Below are 22,920 nucleotides of genomic sequence, written 5' to 3'. Positions count from 1 at the left end.
TGTATAAATTTCATTATGATTTGTTATCGGTTAATGTTTGATTTGTATACCTATTTTATATACCTATATACCTGGGGTCGCGTAAAAATGTCTCGGGCGAAAAGGGGTCGCGAGTGGAAAAAGTTTAAGAAGCCTTGGACTAGATGACCCTGGTTGTCCCTTCCAACTCTATGATTCTGTGAGGTTGTGCATTTCAGGGGAATATTGGAAACTGGACCAGTGGTATTCCTGTGGTTGCTGATCTTGGCAGGATACTTCTGCCAAGACTCCACGGAACCCCCTGATCAGTTTGAAAACTGTGGCATCAACCCAACCTGTCACACTGGAACCCCAAGGGGGGAAACTGATGGGACATCTGGGGCCACCTTTTCCTGTAGTGTGGTGTAGTGGTTGGAGCAGAGGCGTCAAACTCATTTGTCACAAGGGCCGAATATGACATAAATGTCACTTGGTCGGGCCGGGCATTGTGTACCATAAGACTGAAATCCAGGTACTGAAGATACAAACTTTGTAGAAGACACAGGCAAAACCAATTAATTACATTATTTTTCTTACTTTATTTTTTACAAACATGCTTAAAACAATAACATTCTTACAGTATTTTATTTAAAAGTCTTTGATAATTGACACCTCGGGACTGGGGTGGTGGTGGCTGCTATAGCTGCCTCGCGGGCTGGATAAGAGCTCTCAAAGGGCCGGATCCAGCCCCGGCCTTATGTTTGACATCAGACTAGGTTAGAGCGCCAGATTAGTGTCTGGGGGGACCCTGGTTCAAATCCCTGCTCTGCCAGGGAAGCTTGCTGGGTGACCTTGGGCTAGTTGCGCATACTTGGCCTGACCTACCTCACAGGGTTGTTTTGAGGATAAGATGGAGGAGAGGCAAATGACATAAGCCTCTTTGGCTCCCCTTTGGGGAGGCAGATGGAGTGTAAATAAATAAATGCTGAAGCAGTGGGCAGGGGGGGAAACTGTTGTGGCAGTAGGGTTGCTGTGTGGAGATTCCCCCTTTTTTATTGCTGATATTAATGATTGTTTTAATTTGTAGTGCTATTTTATGCAACTCATACATATGCACCATTTTGGCACTATGCATACATCTAATTCCATTCATGTGCAATTGATGCAAAAAACAACATAAAATGCATCAATTCTAATGGGGAAAAGGCACAAGGGAAGACAAAACTAAAGAGTCACAGTTCTGTTTCTCACAAGGGGAAAACATAATCAAAATGGGGACATTCAAACTGAACCAGCTTTCAAAATCCAGATAATTCCTAATAACATCAGGAAAAGAATTGGAGGGGCAGATGGACAAACTTGGAAGAGAGGACAGACTGTGGGATACTGTGGGAGGTGAAAGAGCTAGAGGAATATGGGGCAAAGAGCTGTGGATTGTGGTTGAGATGTGGGCGATTGTGTATGAGGTGAGAAAAAGGGGTTGTGGCTGTTCTTCCCCTCTGCTTCTTGCACAGGCGCTACCTGGCATTGTGCTTCGGAGAAGTGCGCGTTCGCATGGACCTCCAAAATGCGCCTGGGCTTCAGCAACCCGCACTCAAGGTGCCAACGCAGGAAGAGGCTGATCAGAGCAAGCTGCTGTCCCTCGGGCCCTCTCTGCTGCGGCTGCTTAGCCAGGTAATGCAGCCCTGTGGTTGCCTTTAGTCTTTCAGAGAGGGGGCGCAGACCCCAGAGATTAAGGGGCCAGTGCAAAAGAAACCTAAGTATCTCCTAACCTCACTGCAGGAAGGAGAGCTGTTCAGTTGTTTGGCTGTAAGGCTGGATCCCATGTAACTTCAGTGTGCAGGAGTACAACTTCCCTGACTCCCTTCAACCCCCCCCCCCCCAAAATGCTGCTCTTGGGGGACAGGGAAGAGCAGCGGGAGTTGGAGGACTGCCACGGCAGGGGGGAACTGGCGAACGTCACCTTTCTTTTTATGTGTGGATAGAGATGTGAACGCCCAGGAAAAAAACCTGGGGGGAAATCAGGAATATCCCAGTTTTTCCGAAAGAAAAATGTGGAAGTTTTGAGGAACACCGAAGAAAACCCCTATGAAATATTTTCTCTTTTAGAATGAGTGAAATGCTTTTAAAAACAAGGGGGGCAATGCTGTAGGCATGTACAGCTCTTACATCCAGGGTGCATTTTTGCAGCTAGAAGGACATCTATCAAGGGGAGCATGCAGCGTTTTCATGTTGCATGCCTTCTGTTATTCTTTTGACCTGACTCTTCCTTTATAGTTGACCTTTCCACCTCCCCCTCAAACCTCTATTCACACATATACCCACAGATTGGGTAACAAGTAGCTTATTACCCTAACTTGCTGGGGGGGGGGGAACAATCAGAAGGAGGTGGGGGCAGAAACTGCACCAAAGCCTCTGAGGAAAACTCTGAAAGTGTCATCAAGAACTCTCTCTAACGTCGGGATGTGACGTCACCCCATGGGTCAGTAATGACCCAATGCTTGCACAGGGGGACTACCTTTACCTAACCAGATAACAAAAAGTAAGGTACATATGCTAGCACAGGATGCATCAGCTTGCTGTTTTGTGCTATTTTAATGTTTTTAAATATTTTTAACCTTTACTTAGCACTTATAATAAATTATATTTTTAGGGTACCCAGCTTCTGTTTTCAGGCTGGGTTTTATTCCCCTTTTTTCTTCCACTGATTTACTTATAAAACTATGAGTGCATCTTGGGTAGTGAAAAGTGCCATCAAGTCACAGCCAGCGTATGGTAACCATGTAGGGTTTCCAAGGCAAGAGACGGTCTGCCATTGTCTGCTGTCAGTTGAAACAGAAAATGCCTTTTGGTGACTAGAGAGTGACAGCAACTCAGAAGCCAGTGGGGTCCTTCAGGAGGTATTGGTCCCACAAGTGGAAAGTCAGGGCCCCCCATCTATTGCTCTGTTGGGCAAGGGGGGGCAGGAGCCTGGCCTCCTTCCATACAGGCACTGCTCACTGATATCTCTGTCCTCCCTCCCGCCCCAGCTGTTCTCTGTTCACGTGGACTCCGTCAACGTCATGGTCCTACACGTGGCAGCGTCTGAGTCTCTGTGGCACGTCCAGATCACAAGAACCTCCCTCCTCCTGGGCTGCGATGGCCGGTGGTGAGTCCAGCTTGGGGGGGGGCAGTGTGGTGTAGTGGTTAAGAGCGGTGGTTTGGAGCAGTGGACTCTGCTCCGGAGAACCGGGTTTGATTCCCCTCTCCTCCACATGAGAGGCGGAAGCTAATCTGGTGAACAGGATTTGTTTCCCCACTCCTACACTTGAAGTCAGCTGGGTGACCTCGGGTTAGTCAGCTCTCTCAGCCCCACCTACCTTACAGGGTGTCTGTTGTGGGGAGGGGAAGGAAAGGTGATTGTAAGCCAGTTTGATTCTTCCTTAAGTGGTAGAGAAAGTCGGCATATAAAAACCAACTATTCTTCTTCTTTGTGAGCGGCTTGGGGGGAGAGAACCTTGCAGGGGCTTTTGTCTGGCATGGGCTGCCCACTACGATGAAGTTCCGGGCTATGCTGAGAAGGCATTTGACTTCTTGATGTTCTTTTCCCCCACCTGCACTCAAAGTGCTTCTTGTTCCCTGCCAAAGACTGGGGTTTCAAACTCACCATGTCCGTGCAGTGAAGATTTGATTCCCCTGCCCTCAGACCGGGGACCCTGGAATAAATTCCCCTTCTGATAGTTTGACTGAAAGTGGCTTTGGATTCTCACACATGAACACACCAATAAAAGCAACATGCTTTTTGGGTTATAAGATTAAAGAATAAGATCAGGCTTAATCATAGGACAGGAATAAGGAGGTGCAATGAAAATAACAAAAGTAGCTTCCCAATATACACTTACAGAAGGGGAGGCAAGCAGGTTATGAGCGGCGGACTCTAATCTGGTGAACCGGGTTGGTTTCTGTACTCCTCCACATGAAGCCTGCTGGGTGACCTTGGGCTAGTCACAGTTCTCTCCGGACTCTTTCAGCCCCACCTATTTCACAGTGTTTCTATTGTGGGGAGACAAAGGGAAGTCGATTGTAAGCCAGTTTTGAGACTCCTTATGGTAGAGAAAAGTGGGGTGTCAAAACCAACTCTTCTTCTTCCAGCGTAGTGTAGTGGTTAAGAGCGGTGGTTTGGAGCGGGGGACTCTAATCCTGAGAACCAGGTTTGATTCCCCACTCCTCCACATGAGCGATGGACACTAATCTAGTGAACTGGTTGGTTTCCCCACTCCTCCACATCAAGCCAGCTGGGTGACCTTGGGCTAGTCACAGTTCTCTCATAAGAACATAAGAAAGGTGCTGCTGGATCAGACCAAGGCCAATCAAGTACAGCAGTCTGTTCACACAGTGGCCAACCAGGTGCCTCTAGGAAGCCACAAACAAGATGAGTGCAGCAGCACCATCCTGCCTGTGTTCCACAGCACCTAATACAATAGGCATGCTCCGCTGATAATAGAGAGAATAGGTAAGCAGCATGACTAGTATCCATTCTAACTAATAGCCATAGAAAGCCCTCTCCTCCATGAATGTGTCCACTCCCTTCTTAAAGCCCTCCAAGCTGGCAGCCATCACCCCATCCTGGGGCAGGGAGTTCCACAATTTAACTATGCGTTGTATGAAAAAATACTTCCTTTTATCTGTTTTGAATCTCTCACCTAACTCTCCTAACTCTCTCAGCCCCACCTACCTCACAAGGTGTCTGTTGTGGGGAGGGGAAGGGAAGGTGATTGTAATCCGGTTTGATTCTTCCTTAAATGGTAGAGAAAGTTGGCATATAAAAAGCCAACTCTTCTCTCTTCTCCTCCTCCTAGTGTGGCCTGTGAGGTGACCTCCAGTCAAGTGAACAGCAAAGTGCTCCAGAGCAGCCAGCAGGTGAGACGGGGGCGGGGGGAGGGGTAAAGCAAGCCCATGGCAGATTCCGGTGGCTGGTGCTGCTGTTGGAATCACACTTTCCCGATCCCCAATAGTCACCACTCCCACCCCCGGTTTATCCTTGCAAGCAACCTTGGCAGGTCGGCTGGGCGGAGAGACAGTGACCAGTTCAGAGCCGCCTGGAAAGCTTTGTGGCCAGGTGGAGATCTGAAGCCGGATCTCCAGTCTGTCTGCTCGAAGGCTTCTCCTCTGGGGTTGTTGGCTTTGGATGGGGGGAGAGGGGAAGAGACGTGGGCTTCCAACTCTGATGCGTGTGGACAGGCCAAGGGGCTGGCAACTGTGGGCCTTGACATGTGCACCCCTCTCCCCGCAGGAGGACGCATGCCTGGCGGAGGTGTCCCTGGCGCTCACCGTCTCCCTGGATATCTGCATGAGAAAGAGACAGCTGCAGGGTGTGGCCATTGGGGTCTGGGGCACCCACGCTGAGCTGCACGAGGGGCTCTTTCTCAGTGAGGTTCTATGGAGAGTAGGAGGCAGCCCCGAAGAGGCCGAAGGTCAGGAGATTTTCCCCTTCTGCTCCTTGCCCCTACCCTCCTGGGCTGAGATGCAAATTGCCACTTGCCTGCTGGCGTTGGGCAGGGAGACGGGAAGGCCTGCGGTGCTTATCCAGTCTGGCTGCTCTTGGAAGCAAGGAAGGGCAGCTGGGGCCGTTGAGTCCTGGGGAGAAGGTCTGCCATCTGCCTCACCTGTTTGCTGAGCAATGCCACGTCCCTTTCTGGGCTGTCAAGGGCCACGGCGGGCAATCGGGAGAGTCCCGCTGCAGGAGCGGCCGGGGAAGCCCACAGGTGGCAAGTAGGGAAGGGTGGAGAATCAGCAGGGGGCAGGCAGGTGCCCATTGTACAGAGGCACAGTAGGATGGTTGGAGGGGGAGTAGAATGCCATGCACAATAATAGGAGTTAGATCACGATGGGTAGCCGTGTTAGTCTGTCACTGGCAATAGAAAAGAGCAAGAGTCCAGTAGGACCTTAAAGACTAACAAAATTTCTGGCAGGGTATGAGCTTTTGGGTATCTGAAGAAGCAAGCTGTGGCTCAGGAAAGCTGATACCCTGCCAGAAATTTTTGTTAGTCTTTAAGATGCTACTGGACTCTTGCTCTTTTCTAATAATAGGAGCATTTTTATTCCTATTTATTTTGGGAGTGAAAACCACCAGAGGGGAGGCATTTCTGGTTAGGGAACCAGCCGGAGGGCAAAGAGTTAAATCCAGCACCCATGTGGCTTTTTTCTGCAATCCAGTTCCACGTCTGGGGATCGCCTGCTTTGCATGGAGCTGGGCCCTTGGGTGCTTCCCGCCATTGTTCACGTGAACACACGAAGCTGCCTTACACTGAGTCAGACTGTTGAACCATCAGGATCAATACCGTCTCCTCTGACCGGCAGCAGCGGCTCTCCAGGGTCTCAGAAAGCAGAGGCCCTTAAGCACCACCTGTGACCTGACGGGTTTCACCCGGGGGTGCTGGAGATTGAGACTGGGGCCTTCTGCATGTCGAGCAGATGGCCCACTACTGAGCTACTGCCCTTCCCTATGAGTTCCTTCTTGGGCTTTGGTCAACTGTGGCTCCTGTGGGAGAGCTAGCATGGAGTAATGGTTAAGAGCAGTGGTTAGGAGCAGTGGACTCTGATTTGGAGAACTGGGTTTGATTCCCATGCCTCCACGTGAGCGGTGGACTCTTGTGGTGAACTGGGTTGGTTTAACCACTCCTCCACATGAAACCAGCTGGGCAATCTTGGGCTAGTCACAGTTCTCTTAGAGCCCTCTCAGCTCCACCTCCCTCACAGGGTGTCTGTTGTGGGGAGGGGAAGGGAAGGTGATTGTAAGCCGGTATGATTCTCCCTTAAGTGGTAGAGAAAGCCGGCATATAAAAACCAACTCTTCTTCCTCTTCTTCTTCCTCCTCTTCCTCACCTGCACGTTCCCCATTCCTAGATCCCCCGGAAGATCCTGAGCTGCGGCCGTCGCCAATGGGTTTGGCCAGCCTGCAGTACGTGCCCTCCGGGGTGAGGGTGGACCTGGAGAACACCAGTGTGGTTCTCTCCATGAACAGTCAAAAGAGGTAAGGAGGGACTGAGGAAGCTTCTGAGTCCTCACGCCCTGCCCCGCTTGCTGCAAGTGGGCCACTGGGGGATGCCACCGGCAGCCCCTCTCACTGCAGAGCTGCTGTGTTTGTATCATTGCTCTCCTTGGCTGCAGGCACCTCACCTGGACCTTAAAACGGCTGCAGTTCGGGTCCCAGTGTGACCGGGAGCAGGTGCCTCTCCGCAGCTTCACGCCCACCTGTGATTTGCCCCAGATGAGCATCGAGGTGGTGCTAGAAGGCAAGTGTGGAGGGAGAGGGCTGGATCCAGAGGAGCTCTGGAGAGGGAAGGGACCCCTCTGCTCTCCCCTGCTCTTTTTCATCTACTCCTGCGGAGTACTCTCTGCTTGATGCCTTCCTCCTGGGTGGCTGCTCCTCTACCAGCCAGCGTGGTGTAGTGGTTAAGAGTGATGGTTTAGAGTGGTGGACTCTGATCTGGAGAACCGGGTTTGATTCCCCGCTCCTCCACATGAGCGGTGGACTCTTGTGGTGAACTGGATTTGTTTCCCCGCTCCTGTACGTGAAGCCAGCTGGGTGACCTTGGGCTAGTCACAGCTCTCTCAGCCCCACCTCCCTCCCAGGGTGTCTGCTGTGGGGAGGGGAAGGAAAGGCGATTGTAAGCCAGTTTGATTCTTCCTTGAGTGGTAGAGAAAGTCAGCATATAAAAAAAAACCCTCTTCTTCTTCTTCCATGGTCCACTGTCGCACATCAGACCTGCCAAGCCCACTGTCTGATCTCCCAGTCTCCTTGAAACAGAAGAAAGTGATTTCAAGGGCATGTCCTCTTTCTTAAGCACGTGCTTTTTGGTTGGCTCAGGCCCACATCCTGACTCAATCCAGTACGCATTTGGGGGTCCCCTGGAAATCAGCTGGCTCAAGAATTGCAGTCTCCCTTCTGCCCACCCCAGATGGTTTTGGTCCCTCCCCAGGCTTGAGGGGGGGAAATATGCTCGACAAGGTGGGGCCTAGAGGTTTTTCTGGGAAGTTCATATGCACGCCCTTTCCGGAGGTAAGACTTTGTTGGTCACCCCCAAGGAAGCTTATATCCTTATCCACAGCTGATGTTTTTGGTTTATCGGGTCACAGAACGACTGGTGAAGGAGTTCTTGGCCCAGAAAAGGGTGGATATTGAAGGCTAACTTTATAATGATGATAGATCACGATGGGTAGCTGTGTTAGTCTGTCAATAGCAGTAGAAAAGAGCAAGGCCCAGTAGCCCCTTAAAGACTACCAAAATTTCTGGCAGGGTATGCGTGTGTCTAATTCACTCTTCTCTACTTAAGATGGAATCACATTCGAGCTGCATCTGAAGAAGTGAGCTGTGGCTCATGAAAGCTCATACCCTGCCAGAAATTTTGGTAGTCTTTAAGGGGCTACTGGGCTCTTGCTCTTTTATAATGATGAGCAACCTGAGCTTGTTGAGCGGAGAAAATCACAGAGGTTGAGTGCTCTCCCCCCGCTCCCCGGTAAGCTTTTGCCCTTTTTCTCCTCCCCACAGACGGACTGCTTCTCTCTCAAAGCCGCCAGCGGATCGTGTGCCTCAACACGCTTCAAGCAAGCTTGCAGGTGAGCCACAACCACGCCATACTTGAAGGGGGGCGTGGCACTTGCCATTCCTGCCCTCCCCAATCCCAGTCACAACTCTTGCTGCCTTGCCCCCCCCCCCCCCAGGTTATGGCCATAGATATCTCGGTGGCTGTGACGCTCAACACTTGCATCATCCACTACCGCCACCAAGAGTTTTCGCACTGGCTGGCCATGCTTGCTTTAGCCCGGCAGCAAGCCTGGTTGCCATCTTCGGGCGGCGGCGGCAGCATCAGGAGGTGAGTTTCTCTTTGCTTCTCTGGCCTTCTTCTTCCTCCTCTTCCTCCTGCTCTTCCTCCTCCTCTTCCTCCTTGAGGGGCCGGGCTTACTTGTTCTCCCAGTAACCTTGCCTAGGATGGGCAAATGGAGAGGAGAGGCTACACGCACAGAGGTGGAGCTGCCCGATGCCAGTCCGTCAGCCTCCATTGTCTCTGCTGTGGCTGGTAGCTGCGCGGCAGGGCCTCGGGTTGAGCAAACGCTCCTTCCCAGCACTTTTGGCTGGAGAAGCTCGAGCTGACACGGGACATCCGGCGAGTCAAGAAGCGGCGGGCTGCTGACCCTCTTCTCCCACTCAGGATGCCTCAGATCCTGGCGACCATCATCCTCAGTGCCTCGGTCTCCAACGTCAGCCTCTCTGTGCAGCTGGGAGACATGCTCCCCTTTGCCTTCGGCTTCCACTCTGTTTCCGTAGGTGAGACCTGGTCCTTCCTTGGCCGGTGCTGCTGGCTGGCTGGCCCCGTCCAAGCAGGGTCGGGGTGTTTCTCCACTGCCTCCCTTGTGGATTTGGCCAGAGGCAGGGGAAGCTGCCGGAAGTTCCCTGGCTGACTTCTCCCCCCCCTCTTTGTCTGCCGCTCAGATTACCAGCACCTGCGCCCCCAGAGCGTTCACCAGCGAGCTGTGCTGGTGGTCGACCACTTCTGCTGGCGCGTGGGGGCTGACTCGCACATCCAGCGGGCCCCGCACCCCCCAAACACACACGTGTGGGGAGAGGCCCTCATTCTCGACTCCTTCAGTGTGCAAGTGAGTGAGTCCGGGGCTGGAGGGGGTAGTTCAGCCAGATTTGGGGGGAAGGGGAATCAAAGTAGACCTTGTCCTAAATTGGGTTATAGTACTACAAAATGACAGCACTGATGACTTAAAGCAGGGGTGGGGAACGTCAGGCCTGGGGGCCATTTAAGGCCTGCGAAATCATTTGGTCTGGCCCTTCGTGGGTCCTGGCAGATCTCTAGCTCAGAAGAATCTAAGACTGGCGATCCACCCCCTCCCACGGACAGGAATAGCCTCTATTCAAGGCAAATGTGAGTTTGTTTTGCCGAGAAAAGGAACCTTTTCCCCCCCTTGCAGAGGAGTCATTAGCTATGGAGCTGCTAGGACCGCCCAAAAATATAGCAGGCTAATTTTGAAGATGATAATTTTGTATGGCCCGCGAATGATATTATAAATATCCAAATGGCCCTTGGCAGAAAAAAGGTTCCCCACCCCTGACTTAAAGGATACAAAATGCAAATCAAAACTATTCTGGATATCAAAATGAACTACTTTTGACTTGATTTATATAGATTTGATGTTGATAATCACCGTATAAACAATATTTCAACAATTAACAGGTATCTTACTGTTTCAAAACAGTGCACAAGAACCATATGTTGGATACGAATACAATTAATCACAGTTGAAGATGATGCCACTGGATTCCATGAGATGGGCTTCTGGTAAGGCGTCTTTGCCTTACAGCCTCGAAGGATTTCTTGATTGATGAAACCTGCATTGGTTAAATGGGTATGATACCGGAAGCCCATCTCATGGAATCCAGTGGCATCATCTGTGCCCACAATTGAGAACATATGGATATATGGACATTTTTATTTCCTTGAACATCTTCAACTGTGATTAACATAAGGACATAAGAAAGGCCCTGCTGGATCAGACCAAGGTCTATCAAGTCCAGCAGTCTGTTCACACAGTGTCCAACCAGGTGCCTCTAGAAAGCCCACTAACAAGACAACTGCAGCAGCATTGTCCTTCCTGTGTTCCCCAACACTTAATGTGTAATAGGCATGCTCCTCTGTTCCTGGAGAGAATAGGTTTGCATCATGACTAGTATCCCTTTTAACTAGTAGCCATGAATACCTCTCTCCTCCATGAACATGTCAACTCCCCTCTTAAAGCCTTCCAAGTTGGCAGCCATCACCACATCCTGGGGCAGGGAGTTCCACAATTTAAGTATTAATTATATTTGTATCCAACATATGGTTCTTGTGCACTGTTTTGAAACAGTAAGATACCTGTTAATTGTTGAAATGTTGTTTATATGGTGATTATCAACACCAAATCTATATAAATCAAGTCATAAGTAGTTCATTTTGAAATTCAGAATAGTTTTGTATTGCATTTTGTATCCTTTAGTAATCAGAGCTGACATTTTGTAGATTTGGGGAGTGGGGCAGGGGACCCCTCCTGCCCAGCAGGACTTCTGCACTTTGGATCCTATTCACTGAGGAGTGGTGTTTTCTCCCGCCAGTTCCCTAAGAAGGGTAAATGCCATAAAAACGCTAAAAGGCTTGGGTTTTCTTAATGGGCATAAACGGTGGCAGGTGCTTGATTTAGGAAAAGAGACTGGATGTGTCCCCCTGTGCAGGCCTAGGACACTTATCCAGGGATGGGCCAATTTGGATATTTTTTTGTCATGTTTTGGTTTCATGTGTTTGCTGCGGTTGTTTGTTTTGGTTCCCCTCTGTTTTGCTGCTTTTGTTGAGTCATTTTGCACCATTGATGTAAAAATTACATCAAAGTTGTATTCCTATTAATGCATTTAGCATAAGGAAAGAGAAAGTGGTGCAAAAATTTAAAAAGCACGATTGTTTTTTTCGTAAGGGAGAAGAGAAATTGAAACATTGTGAGGTCGGTGGGGCTGAGGGAGTTTGGAGAGAAGTGTGTCTAGCCCAAGGTCACCCAGCTGGCTTTGTGCATAGGAGTGGGGAAACCAACCCGGTTCACTGGATTAGCGTCCACCGCTCTTAACCACTATGCCACGCTGGCTCTCTATAGTGAATTCTCTTTTGCCAAACAGCTATTGGGAGGATGGCAGGTGTGGATTTTAGTACAGTCTCCTTTACCCAGCATTGGGCAACAGCTCTTGTGGGTCACCCTGGAGCGTCAGCAGGCAATCTAGTTTGCTTTGGTGAGCCTTCCGCTCTGGTGAAATTCCCATCATATTTTTGCAGGGCAGCTACAACCAACCCCTGGGCACCGCCAGTGCCCACGCAAACACCCTCTTCTTGGACTGCACCCTCCGTGGCCTGCAGGTGGAGTGTTCGGACACCTGTTCTGAGTGCCTCTCCAGAGTCCTGTTGCTGTGGCACCCCAGGGATGTGGAGACCGAGGGGTCCCTGGAGGCCCTTCAGCCGTCCCTGGCAGAAGACCTGGGCATCCTCTGGAAGGTTGATCTGAAAGTGGAGGATGTTAATTTATTCACCTTGTCTCCCCTGGCTGGTGAGTGGTCAGGTTGGCTGGGGGAGAGGGGGAATCTCACATGCAGAACCACCATAGAATGCTAAGGGGTCTTCCCACTTAATTACTGAGGTGCTCGCAACGATGTGATAATGTTATCTGTTCCGTGAGAAGGATGCAGCTGTGTTTGGTTTTGAAGCATTGGTTGGTGTTCTGTACAGTTTATTTTATTTCATCTCATATCCCACCCTCCCGAGCAAGCTGGGCTCAGGGCAGCTTATAGCATAATCACGAGAGCCAGCTGGCTTGATGTGGAGGAATGGGGAAACCAACCCAGCTCACCAGATTAGCTTCCGCCACTCATGTGGAGGAGTGGGGGAATCAAACCCAGTTCTCCAGATCAGAGTCCACCGCTCCAAACCACCGCTCTTAGCCACTACACGCTGGCTCTCTTTATCTTCTATTGTTATGAAGTTGTTGTAACCCGCCCTGAGCCCGGCCTTGGTTGAGGATTGAGGGCGGGCTGAAAGTCTGAACAAATAAATAAATAAATGGGCGGGGGAAACCCCTAAACTAATCAAATGTCCTGCAGTTGCAGCTCTGCTTATAGCCTTGTCAGACATCTGAGCTGAATGTGATTCCCCCCCCTCTCCCCAGGGGCTGCAGAGGTTCGTGTGGATACCCTGACTGTGCTGGGCAGCGCCGAGAGCTGCACCGTCAGCGTCCAGGGGGTGGCGCTGGCCCTGGTGAAGAGTGTCGCAGAGAAGATGCAGGCCTGCTGCAAAGCCCCGGCGATCCCGAACCCCGCGGCCAGCCTCTCCGCCTTGTCCCTCACCTATCGTAGCAGCATCTGTTCCCTGGAGGTACCTGCCGGGAAGCTCCTCCCCCTTTTCACTTCTGGGGGAGGAGGAAACAGTGGAATGGCAGGCCAGAGTATTTTGGGGGAGGGAGGGTGTGGATGGTTGGGGCCAAGTTAATGAATCATGGAATCATAGAGTTGGAAGGGGGCCATACAGGCCGTCTAGTCCAACCCCCTGCTCAATGCAGGATCAGCCTAGAGCAGCGGTTCCCAAACCGTTTGAGCCATGGAGCACTTTTCAGGAGAGAAATTTGTCACAGAGCACTATTTTCACCTAGCACCTACATACTAAACCGAATGATGGTAGTAGTATTGATGATGGAAGGTGGTCTAAGCATTTGGCCATGTTAAATGTCAAGTTTTATTTCATTCAGAATTTTTATTTTCTCCACCAATTTCACTACATACACAAAAAACGACAAAAACATAAGCAGGGCCGGCAGACTTTGAGTTTGGCACAATGAACGCTGACTAGCCCTTTATATTTTCTGTTTCACAGCACACTGCAGGAGGTAAATAATTTCGCCTCGATACTTACCTACACACAGTTCATGGCCGCAAAAATTCACAATTTTGAGATCTTGTCACATTTATTTTATTGATTTTTCTTTCCAGTCTCTTCGTGGAGCACTGGGAGATGTTTCGCGGAGCACCAAGTGCTCTGTGGAGCACAGTTTGGGAACCGCTGGCCTAGAGCATCCCTGACAAGTGTTTGTCCAGCCTCTTCTTAAAGACTGCCAGGGAGGGGGGAGCTCACCACCTCCCTAGGTAGAGCACTTCGCTGACCTTTGTCTCCTTAGGTGCAGTGCGGAGAAAGCCTGAGCATCCTGTGGAGCCCACCTGACCACATGTACTTGTTCCATCACTTCCTGGCTACCCTGCAGTGTTACAAAACGCTCCAGGGCATGCTCTCACCACAGACCGCATGTGCTCCGGACCCTCAGGGCCCTGACGATGCCGACGGGGCCTCCGTGACAGAGTGCTCGCCCCCCAAGAGGCTCCTCGGCCTCACGCTGGAGCTGGGATCCCTCAAGGTGACGGCCTTCGTCTCGGAGACCCGCTACCTGAGCCTGGCGGCCGAACGGGTCCAGGTGAACCGGCACGGCGCCTCCCTTCACGCCTACTGCCCCGGCCTGGCCGCAGGCTTCGACGGCAATGGCATCTTCGCCTTCAAAGAGGTGGAAGTGCAGGCCTTGCCTGAGCTGGAAGAGATGATTCTGCACCGCGGACCCTTCCCCACGTTGGCTTCCCTGCGGAACCGCGCCTGGGTCCTCTCGTGCGCCAGCGTGGCCGTGGAGTTCCCCTACCAGTACGACTTCTCCGCCACGCTGGACGAGGCCCTGGGCGTGCAGAAGTGGCTGAAGGGCCTCCACTACGCCGGCCGGGACACCAGCTGCGAGCCGATCCTCCCGCCGGACCTCCTCCTGAAAGTCCAGCAGTTCTCCTGGGTCTTCCTGGATGACGTCTTCGAAGTGAAGCTGCGGGACAACTACGAGCTGATGAAGGACGAGAGCAAGGAGAGCACCAAGCGCCTGGGCCTGCTGGATGCCAAGGTGGCCGCCCTGCGCAAGCAGCACGGCGAGCTGCTGCCGGCCCGCAAGATCGAGGAGCTGTACGCCTCGCTGGAGAAGAAGAACATCGAGATCTACATCCAGCGCTCCCACCGCCTCTACAGCAACACGCCCATGCGCAAGGCCCTGCTCACCTGGACCTTATCTGACCTCGAGCTGGTGGCCCTGGCTGACGAGTCCTTCCACGGTGCCGAGCGTGTCCTGCAGCAGGTCCGGGAGCTGGACAGCGTCAGCCCCTTCCCTCCCGAAGGCCTGGAGCTTATCACCCACTGGTGCCGCATGATCAAGGGCAGCGTCAAGACCTTCCTCGGTCAGTGCTCGGGCGGGGTCCTACCTTTGCCGGCTAGCTCTAATGTATTCTGTTGTATTACATCTGTGTAGAAAAAGCGTCTCCCAAAGCGATATGGATACTAGTCATGATGCATACCTGTTCTCTCCAGGATCAGAGGAGCATGCCTATTATATTGGGTGCTGAGGAACACAGGCAGGATAATGCTGCTGCAGTCGTCTTGTTTGTGGGCATCCTAGAGGCACCTGGTTGGCCGCTGTGTGAACAGACTGCTGGACTTGGTGGGCCTTGGTCTGATCCAGCAGGGCTTTTCTTATGTTCTTATGTAAGGCTTTAAGAGGGGAGTGGACGAGTTCATGCAGGATAGGGCTATCCATGGCTACTAGTCAAAATGGCTACTATTCATGATGTATACCTATTATCTCCAGGATCAGAGGAGCATGCCTATTCTATTAGGTGCTGTGGCACACAAGCAGGATGCTGCTGCAGTTGTCTTGCTTGTGGGCTTCCTAGAGGCACCTGGTTGGCCACGTGTGAACACACTGCTGGACTTGGTGGACCTTGGTCTGATCCATCATGGCCTTTATGTTATGTTCTTATGACATTTTGGAACCAAACCCTGCATGAGGCTGGACATTCCTTGGAGAAGGGAGCGAATTCAGTCCCTTTTAAGCCACCTTGAGCTCCGTTAGGATGAAAGGAGGCTAATAAGTGTTTTAGGTAAATAATAAACTCAGGCCCAATGGGTTTTGGTGCCTTACATTTAAAATGCATATAGGACTGATAGTAGCATAGGTAAGTCCCAGGGTGTCATCAAGGAGAGATGTAGGCAGTCAAGCATTTGGAGGCTGGATCCGGGGGCTGCTGTGAAGTGGATGGAGCAGCCACAGATCATTGGCCTCCATGGGCTGTCTTATCTGGTTGGTCTGGGAGCTGGGGAGAGGAGTGCAGCTCAGAGGCTTTAGGGTCACTTCCTCGTTGTTTGGGAGTGGCTTGTTTCGAAATGGTAGAAAGTGCCATCAAGTTGCAACAGGCCTATAGTGACCCCCTGGGATTTTCAAGGCAAGAGATGAACAGAGGTGGTTTGCCGGTGCCTGCCTCTGCGTAGCAACTCTGGACTTCCTTGGTGGTCTTCCACCCAAGGACTTCCCAGGGCTGACCCTGCTTAGCTTCTAAAATCTGATGAGATCAGACTAGCCTGGGCCATCCAGATAAAGGCTTGTTTCAAAATGTGTGTGTGTAAAGTGCTGTCAAATTGCAGCCGACTTACGGAGACCCCTGATGGGGTTTTCAAGGCAAGAGACTAACAGAGGTGGTTTGCTAGTGCCTTCCTTTGCATAGCAACTCTGGTATTACTGGGAAGTCTCCCTTCCAAATACCAACCAGGGCTGAGCCTGCTTAGCTTGCAAGATCTGACGAGATCGGGCTAGCCACGGCCGTCCAGGTCAGGGCTGTTTCCAAATAGCAGGGGGCTAAAAATCTGATCTTAACATTCTCATGGAACATGATTGGTTTTTAGTTTTTCAAAGTTTTCAAGTCATGACGGCAAGGGCAGAGCATGGTGTCTTGCATGCTCTTTGTTCCCCTCTTTGCTTTTCCTTCAGTGACCTTTGCCCTTCTTCCCACGTCGACCCACAGTGCGTATACGGGATTACCCCCGCTACTTGTTCGAGATCCGAGACTGGAGCCTGTCCGGGCGGCTTGCGGGGGCCGAGCAACGGGGTCCGCCGTGTTCTCGCCGGCAGCAGGTGCTGCAGCTCGGGGCCCCGTGGGGGGACATGACTGTGGAGAGGAACATGCCCCCCCTGAAGTTCTACCACGACTTCCACTGTAAGTCCCCCAGAGGGCGCAGCCGTAAGCCAAAGGGCAGGGAGGGGGGGTCAGCTTTTCTCACCTCTGCAGTGTGATGGGTGACGGTTTGCTGGGGGAGAGCACGGGAGAGTTTTTGGCCCCAGCGCCTGACCTGTGCTGTTCCCGTCCGGCACAGCGGAGGTTTTCCAGTACACTGTCGTCTGGGGGCCGTGCTGGGACCCTGCCTGGACGCTCATTGGGCAAGCCGTCGACCTGCTGGCCAAGCCCTCGGAGGACCCCAGCCCCCTGCTGCCCTGGTGGGACAAGAGCCGCCTTCTTTTCCATGGCAGCTGGCGCATGGAGATTGAGCAGGCCAACCTCCATCAGGTGGCCACGGAGGTAAGATTAAGAGGAGTTGGTTTTTATATGCCAGCTTTCTCTACCACTTAAGGGAGAATCAAACCGGCTTACAATCACCTTCCCTTCCCCTCCCCTCAACAGACACCTTGTGAGGTAGGTGGGGCTGAGAGAGCTCTAAGAGAGCTGTGACTAGCCCAAGGTCACCCAGCTGGCTTTGTGTGCTGGAGTGGGGAAACCAACCTGGTTCACCATATTAGCGTGCGCCACTCTTGTGGAGGAGAAGGGAATCAAACCCGGTTCTCCAGATTAGCATCCACCGCTCCAAAGCACCGCTGTTAACCCCTGCATCACGCTGACTGGAGTGGGGCCCTAGGAAGCCCGGAGGGAGAAGATGGTGGGGGGAGTTACGGGCTTGAAAGTGTCGGCGGGGGCTGACCTCTGCCCCATTCTTGTGTCTGGCCTTGTCCCGCAGGACCCTTACAACACCACAGAGAACATGCACTGGGAGTGGAGCCACCTGTCCTTCCACTGGACGTCCGGCCAGTTCGTCTTCAAGGGAGACCTGGATGTGAACGTCCGCACAGCCTCCAAGTGAGTGGGGGCCGGGGGAAGGGGGTACGCCTTGCAGTGACCTTGTTCAGATCGGCGATACAGTGAGATCGCCCACTGCTGACCTGCCTCCCGGAGGGCTCTCACCTGTCCTGCACACCTGATTCTGGAAGTGCTTGCTGGGGCCCTGGACCCAGCCCCTGCCCCTGTTTAGCACACACCTGCAGACTCGATTGCAGCCTGTACTGAGGTGCCAGCAGCCACTGCAGGGAGGAAGAAGTGTGGGGACGTCAGTGATGGAAAGGTCAGGGGGGAAAGGGAACAGGAGGAGAGACTGATTGGCCCCTGGAGCCATCAGAGGAGGCCCTTATGCCCCCTGCTTTGCCCAGTTGCCACACCCAAAGCGGGTCTCGGCAGCTCCAAGAGCTGGCAGGAGTTTTGAACGCCAACAGCGAAAGGGAGGAAGAAAACTTAACCCTAAAAACTAAGTGCCCTAAGGTCAAGAACAAACCTACATGAGGGCCAAAACTAAGTGCAAACGATCTTCTGTAATTATATATAATGAATTTATTACAGACAAAAATTAACAGCTTGTATACAGCCCTAAGAGCCCCGTGGCGCAGAGTGGTAAGCTGCAGTACTGCAGTCCAAGCTCTGCTCACGACCTGAGTTCGATCCTGACGGAAGTTGGTTTCAAGGAGCCGGCTCAAGGTTGACTCAGCCTTCCATCCTTCCGAGGTCGGTAAAATAAGTACCCAGCTTGCTGGGGGTAAAGGGAAGATGGCTGGGGAAGGCACTGGCAAACAAAGTCTGCCTAGAAAACGTCGGGATGTGACGTCACCCCATGGGTCAGGAATGACCCGGTGCTCGCACAGGGGACCTTTACCTTTATACAGCCCTACTATAGCCTCTATATTTCTATTATAAATATGAACATAAAACACAATTAGACACAAAATTACAGCCAGACAGGCCAAAACGAAGACCAAACGCGTTTCGGCCATGTGGCCTTCTTCAGTGGTCTAAATCCATTAAACTCCAGAATACAATTATACCAGTACACAGAGACACAAATATATGTCAGTGTTAAAATCTTTGACTGAGTAAAAGTGGTGTTCTGCTGTGGCGCACTGATCAAGGTATCCCAATCGTAAAGATGTCTTCAAGTCTGAATAAATGAAGCAGGATTTTTGAACGGGCAGAGGGGGGCGACTGCAGGGCAGCGGCCTGGATACTTGGCCCAGGAGGTGACGTCCCCTTCCTCCCCCAGGTATGATGATTGCTGCTTCCTCCACCTGCCTCAGCTGTGCATGACCCTGGATCTGACGTGGTTGTGCCACGGGAACCCCCACGACCACCACAGCGTGGTGCTGCGCTCCCCGGAGTTCCTGCCCGAGGTGCCCGTGGGCCAGCAGCCCGACTCCTACCGGGCTTTCCGCTCCGAAAACCTCAACCTCTCCATCCGCATGGATTTGACGCGGCACAGCGGGGGTGCGTACCACTGCCTTGTGGACACAGGGCGGTTCTCCCTTCCGGCAATGGATGCTTTCTTCTGGGTTCACGCTCCCCCCTTTTTTTTAGCGTCACTTGGGAGCTGCTGGACTCGGAGCCGTGAGGTCTGAAGGCAAGGTCCGCTAAGAAGAAGAAGAGTTGGTTTTTATATGCCGACTTTCTCTACCACTTAAGGGAGAATCAAACCTGCTTACAATTGCCTTCCCTCCCCCTCCCCACAATAGGCACCCTGTGATGTAGGTGGGGCTGAGGGAGCTCTAAGAGAGCTGTGACTAGCCCAAGGTCACCCTGCTGGCTTTCATGTGTAGGAGTGGGGAAACCAACCTGGTTCACCAGATTAGCATCCGCTGCTCATGTGGAGGAGCGGGGAATCAAACCCGCTCTCCAGATCAGAGTCCTCTGCTCCAAACCACCACTCTTAACCACTCTGCCATGCTGGCTCTTCAGTCTTGTCTTTCACCCATGGCCAAAAGCTGAGCTAAGAATTGTTCCCGAGCGGCATCCTGAATCAGACGGCCCTGGGCCTGGGCATTGTGCCCTCTTGGGCTGGACAGTGAGCCCCCTTCCCCTTTTCTGTGGCCCCACAGAGCCCTCCCAGCCCCGCATCCTCCTCTACAGCAGCACCCTCCGCTGGATGCAGAACTTCTGGGCCACGTGGACCAGTGTCACCCGGCCCATCTGCCGCGGGAAGCTCTTCGACAACATGAAGCCCAGCAAGAAGAAGCTGGGTCAGCACTACCGGCAGCTCTCCTTCACGGCCCGCTTCCCCAAGCTCCAGGTGAGGCTCCATTGGCCAGGTGTGTTCCTCCTCGCCCCATCGCCTGGTTGGGGGCAGCAGGCTCTGCCTTGGGTGCTGCTGTTGCTCCCTTTTCCTGGGAGGCGGCCCTGGCCGGGAGCCGCTCCTGGCAAGTTGTTGCTGGACCATCCTGTGTGGGGCAGCTGAGACGGCTGCCGCCACTGCTGCTACACCTGTATCAGCTGGGTTTTTCTGTGGTTTTCCTGCAGTAGCATCAGTACATTTAGTACATGATGCCGGGGAGGGGGGCCCTTACCTGCATTTCCAGGTGTAGTCAGCAGGGGGCTCCCTTGCACAAACTGCCCGCTTACCCAAGGAGAAGAGTTGGTTCTTATACCCAGCTTTTCTCTACCGAAAGGAGTCTCAAAGCAGCTGACAATCCCTTCCCTCCCACCCACAACAGGCACCTTGTGGGGTAGGTGGGGCTGAGAGTGTTCGGGGAGAACTGTGACTGGCCCAAGGTCACCCAGTAGGCTGCAAGTGGAAGGGTGGGGAATCGAACCCGGTTCTCTAGATCAGAGTCCCCCACCGCTCCAAACCGCGACACCACACCGGCTGGAGGCAAAACCAAGTGACTCCTCCTCTTCCTCTGCTTCCCCAGGTGCATTACTGGGCCTCCTTTGCCCAGCAGCGCGGCATCCAACTGGAATGCGCTCAAGGGCACATCTTCACTCGAGGCACCCAGCGGCTCATCCCCCAGGGTGAGTGGGAAGGGCTGGGAGGAGCCGGGTCGGCGGCAGTCTCCTCACGGAGTCCCCGGGTAGCGGCCCCATTTTAACAGCCTTGTCCGTCCGCAGCCGGCACGGTGATGCGGCGCCTCATCTCCGAGTGGAGCATCACCCAGATGGTGAGCGACTTGAGCCTGGTCACGGTGCACCTGATGGCCTCCACCTGCGACGAGAACGCAGACCACCGCCTCGACCTGCTGGTGAAGAAGACCCACCTGCTGAGCCTCTCGTCTCTCACCTACCAGCGCCACAGTGCCCGCACGGTGGAGGAGGTACTGCTTCCCCGCTTTCCTGGCCAAAGGGATGCTAGGGCAGTGCGGCTTCACGCGAATACGTGAAGTTGCCTTATGGTGACCCAAACCCTTGGTCTGTCAAAGTCAGAACAGACTTCATTTGCAGTCACAGACCATCAAATATCCTTTAAAAATTGCAATTATGCAACCAGGACGCATTAGAAACCCCTGAAGACGTACTTTTTGAGGGCTCGTTGTACAATCATACACGCTCAGGCCCTCTGATTCCCTTGTTAGTGGATTGTCCCAGACCTCTCAGAAAACATCGTCTAGATTCATCACCAAATTTATCTGTTAGTATGGCTAGATTTGCCTGGTTGGCAACTAAAAGAAGACAAAAGGCACTTAAGGCTCTGGAATAACCAATCTGTGATTAGAATCTCTACTGTTTTATGCGTATTTTGGAGGATTTTATCCCTTTATTCCAGTTTTTAATCTCCACTACATTTTTATCTTTTGTATTTTGGATGTATTTAATTTTCAATTTTTGTAGGATATTTGATGGTCTGTGACCGCAAATAAAGCCTGCCCTGTTCTGTCAAAGTCAGTATTGCCTACTTAGACCAGCAGTGGATCTCCAGGGTCTCAGGCAGAGGTCTTTCACATCCCCCACTTGCCTATTCCCTTGAACTGGAGATGCCAGGGACTGAACCTGGGACCTTCTGCATGCCAAGCAGAGGCTCTACCCCTGAGCCATTGCCCCTCCCCACAGACTGACCCAGGCAGAGGGGACCCTTCTGCCCTGAGCTCCCAGGCCTGAATCTGCGGAGGAGGCTGAGCAAACTGAGGTGCCCACGGCTTCTGCGGCCGCTCCTCTTGCTTGCAGTTTTCCGGCTGATGCCTGTGCATTCCAGGCCCTGCCTGTATATTTTTATTTATTTGTTTGTTTTTTGATTTCCAGCCCTCCTTCCCTGGCCAGGGCCAGGCTCGGGGTGGGTAACATCATTTAAAACCATACATCAATAACATTAAAATCAATAATTGACATTCAACAATAAACCCTAAAAATTTAAAACCATTAAAACCCTGAGGTGGTGCCCCAATTTCCGTCATGTAGACTGAGACAAACAAGCAGGCCCACCCCTCTGTATATAACAACAAAAAAGGGAGGGGGGATAGGGAAGGCAGCAGTGATAATACCCGCAGCTGCCCTCAACTATAGGCCTGGTGGAATAGCTCTGCTTTGCAGGGCCTGCGGTCCTCTTTAAGGTCCCGCAGGGCCCTGATGTTTCCAGGTGGAGCATTCCACCAGGCTGGAGCCAGGGCCCTGCGGGACCTTAAAGAGTTTTGCAGAGTCTGCAAGTCAGAGCTATCCTGCCAGGCCTATAGTCAAGGGCAGCCGTGGCTGGCCTTCCTATCCCCTCTCCTGAAAATGTCCTGGCTCTTGTCGAGGGTACCCGCACACTCTTGGGGCTGGGGACCACCAGCAATTTATCGGATAGTTGTAATGATCTTTGGGGGGGTATACAGGAGAGACATACAAGGGTTCCAGACCATGTAAGGCTTTAAAGGTCCAAACCAGCACCTTGAACCTGATCCAATACTCTAGCTGGAGCCAGTGCACTTGGGCAGAGCACTGGCTGTATATACTCTCGGGGTGAGGCACCTGTGAAGAACCTCGCTCACTGCATTCTGTACCAACTGGAGCTTCTGGATCAGTCTCAAGGGCAGCCCTACGTAGAGCAAATTACAGTAGTCTAGCCTAGAGGTGAGCGTCACGTGGATCACTGTGGCTAGATCAGGATGAGAGAGGTAGGGCACCAGCAGACTTGGACGAATGAAAACAGCGCAAGACTGGTGTGTGGAGGGGTATCGCTATATTCTTCACCTCCTGTCGGGGCAGAAAGAACTGGCGAAGGGGGCTGAATCCATGTCCTGCTGGGGTTATGGGGGTAGGCTTTCTCTAACTTATTTGGACAGGGATTTCAATTATGATGGCCACATTGTCCAGGGTGTCTTTGCCATGGTGGCTCATGGCTCTCACTGAGCTGTGGCTCAATGGTAGAGCATCTGCTTGGCATGCAGAAGGTCCCAGGTTCAGTCCCTGGACATTTCCGGACTGAAGGATCAGCTGGTAGGTGACATGAAAGACTTCAGCCGGAGACCCTGGAGAGCCGCTGCCAGTCTGAGTAGACAATACTGGCCACG

The 22,920-nt window shown here is 52.4% G+C and overlaps 1 protein-coding gene across 1 annotated transcript in view; it reads left to right on the top strand.

Annotated features, from left to right (window-relative positions):
- The first annotated feature begins 1,609 nt into the window (after window positions 1–1,609).
- Window positions 1,610–22,920, top strand: part of BLTP2 (bridge-like lipid transfer protein family member 2) — a 39,561-nt gene continuing 18,250 nt past the window's right edge. The window contains exons 1-21 of the mRNA XM_056865115.1: window positions 1,610–1,632; window positions 2,988–3,106; window positions 4,797–4,857; window positions 5,231–5,411; window positions 6,530–6,552; window positions 6,864–6,970; window positions 7,108–7,232; window positions 8,489–8,556; window positions 8,662–8,794; window positions 9,110–9,265; window positions 9,431–9,594; window positions 11,799–12,066; window positions 12,682–12,887; window positions 13,684–14,764; window positions 16,382–16,573; window positions 16,731–16,933; window positions 17,367–17,485; window positions 18,714–18,934; window positions 19,543–19,733; window positions 20,353–20,452; window positions 20,549–20,751. Of these exons, the coding sequence (XP_056721093.1) occupies window positions 3,021–3,106; window positions 4,797–4,857; window positions 5,231–5,411; window positions 6,530–6,552; window positions 6,864–6,970; window positions 7,108–7,232; window positions 8,489–8,556; window positions 8,662–8,794; window positions 9,110–9,265; window positions 9,431–9,594; window positions 11,799–12,066; window positions 12,682–12,887; window positions 13,684–14,764; window positions 16,382–16,573; window positions 16,731–16,933; window positions 17,367–17,485; window positions 18,714–18,934; window positions 19,543–19,733; window positions 20,353–20,452; window positions 20,549–20,751 (3,888 nt within the window). The 5' untranslated portion in view covers window positions 1,610–1,632; window positions 2,988–3,020. The remainder of the gene's footprint in view (window positions 1,633–2,987; window positions 3,107–4,796; window positions 4,858–5,230; window positions 5,412–6,529; window positions 6,553–6,863; window positions 6,971–7,107; window positions 7,233–8,488; window positions 8,557–8,661; window positions 8,795–9,109; window positions 9,266–9,430; window positions 9,595–11,798; window positions 12,067–12,681; window positions 12,888–13,683; window positions 14,765–16,381; window positions 16,574–16,730; window positions 16,934–17,366; window positions 17,486–18,713; window positions 18,935–19,542; window positions 19,734–20,352; window positions 20,453–20,548; window positions 20,752–22,920) is intronic.

The sequence above is a fragment of the Euleptes europaea genome, chromosome 19, assembly GCF_029931775.1.
Source record: "Euleptes europaea isolate rEulEur1 chromosome 19, rEulEur1.hap1, whole genome shotgun sequence".
Lineage (NCBI taxonomy): Eukaryota > Metazoa > Chordata > Lepidosauria > Squamata > Sphaerodactylidae > Euleptes > Euleptes europaea.
The sequence above is the reverse complement of the archived record's forward strand: the minus strand, read 5'-3'. Positions and strand labels throughout refer to the sequence as shown.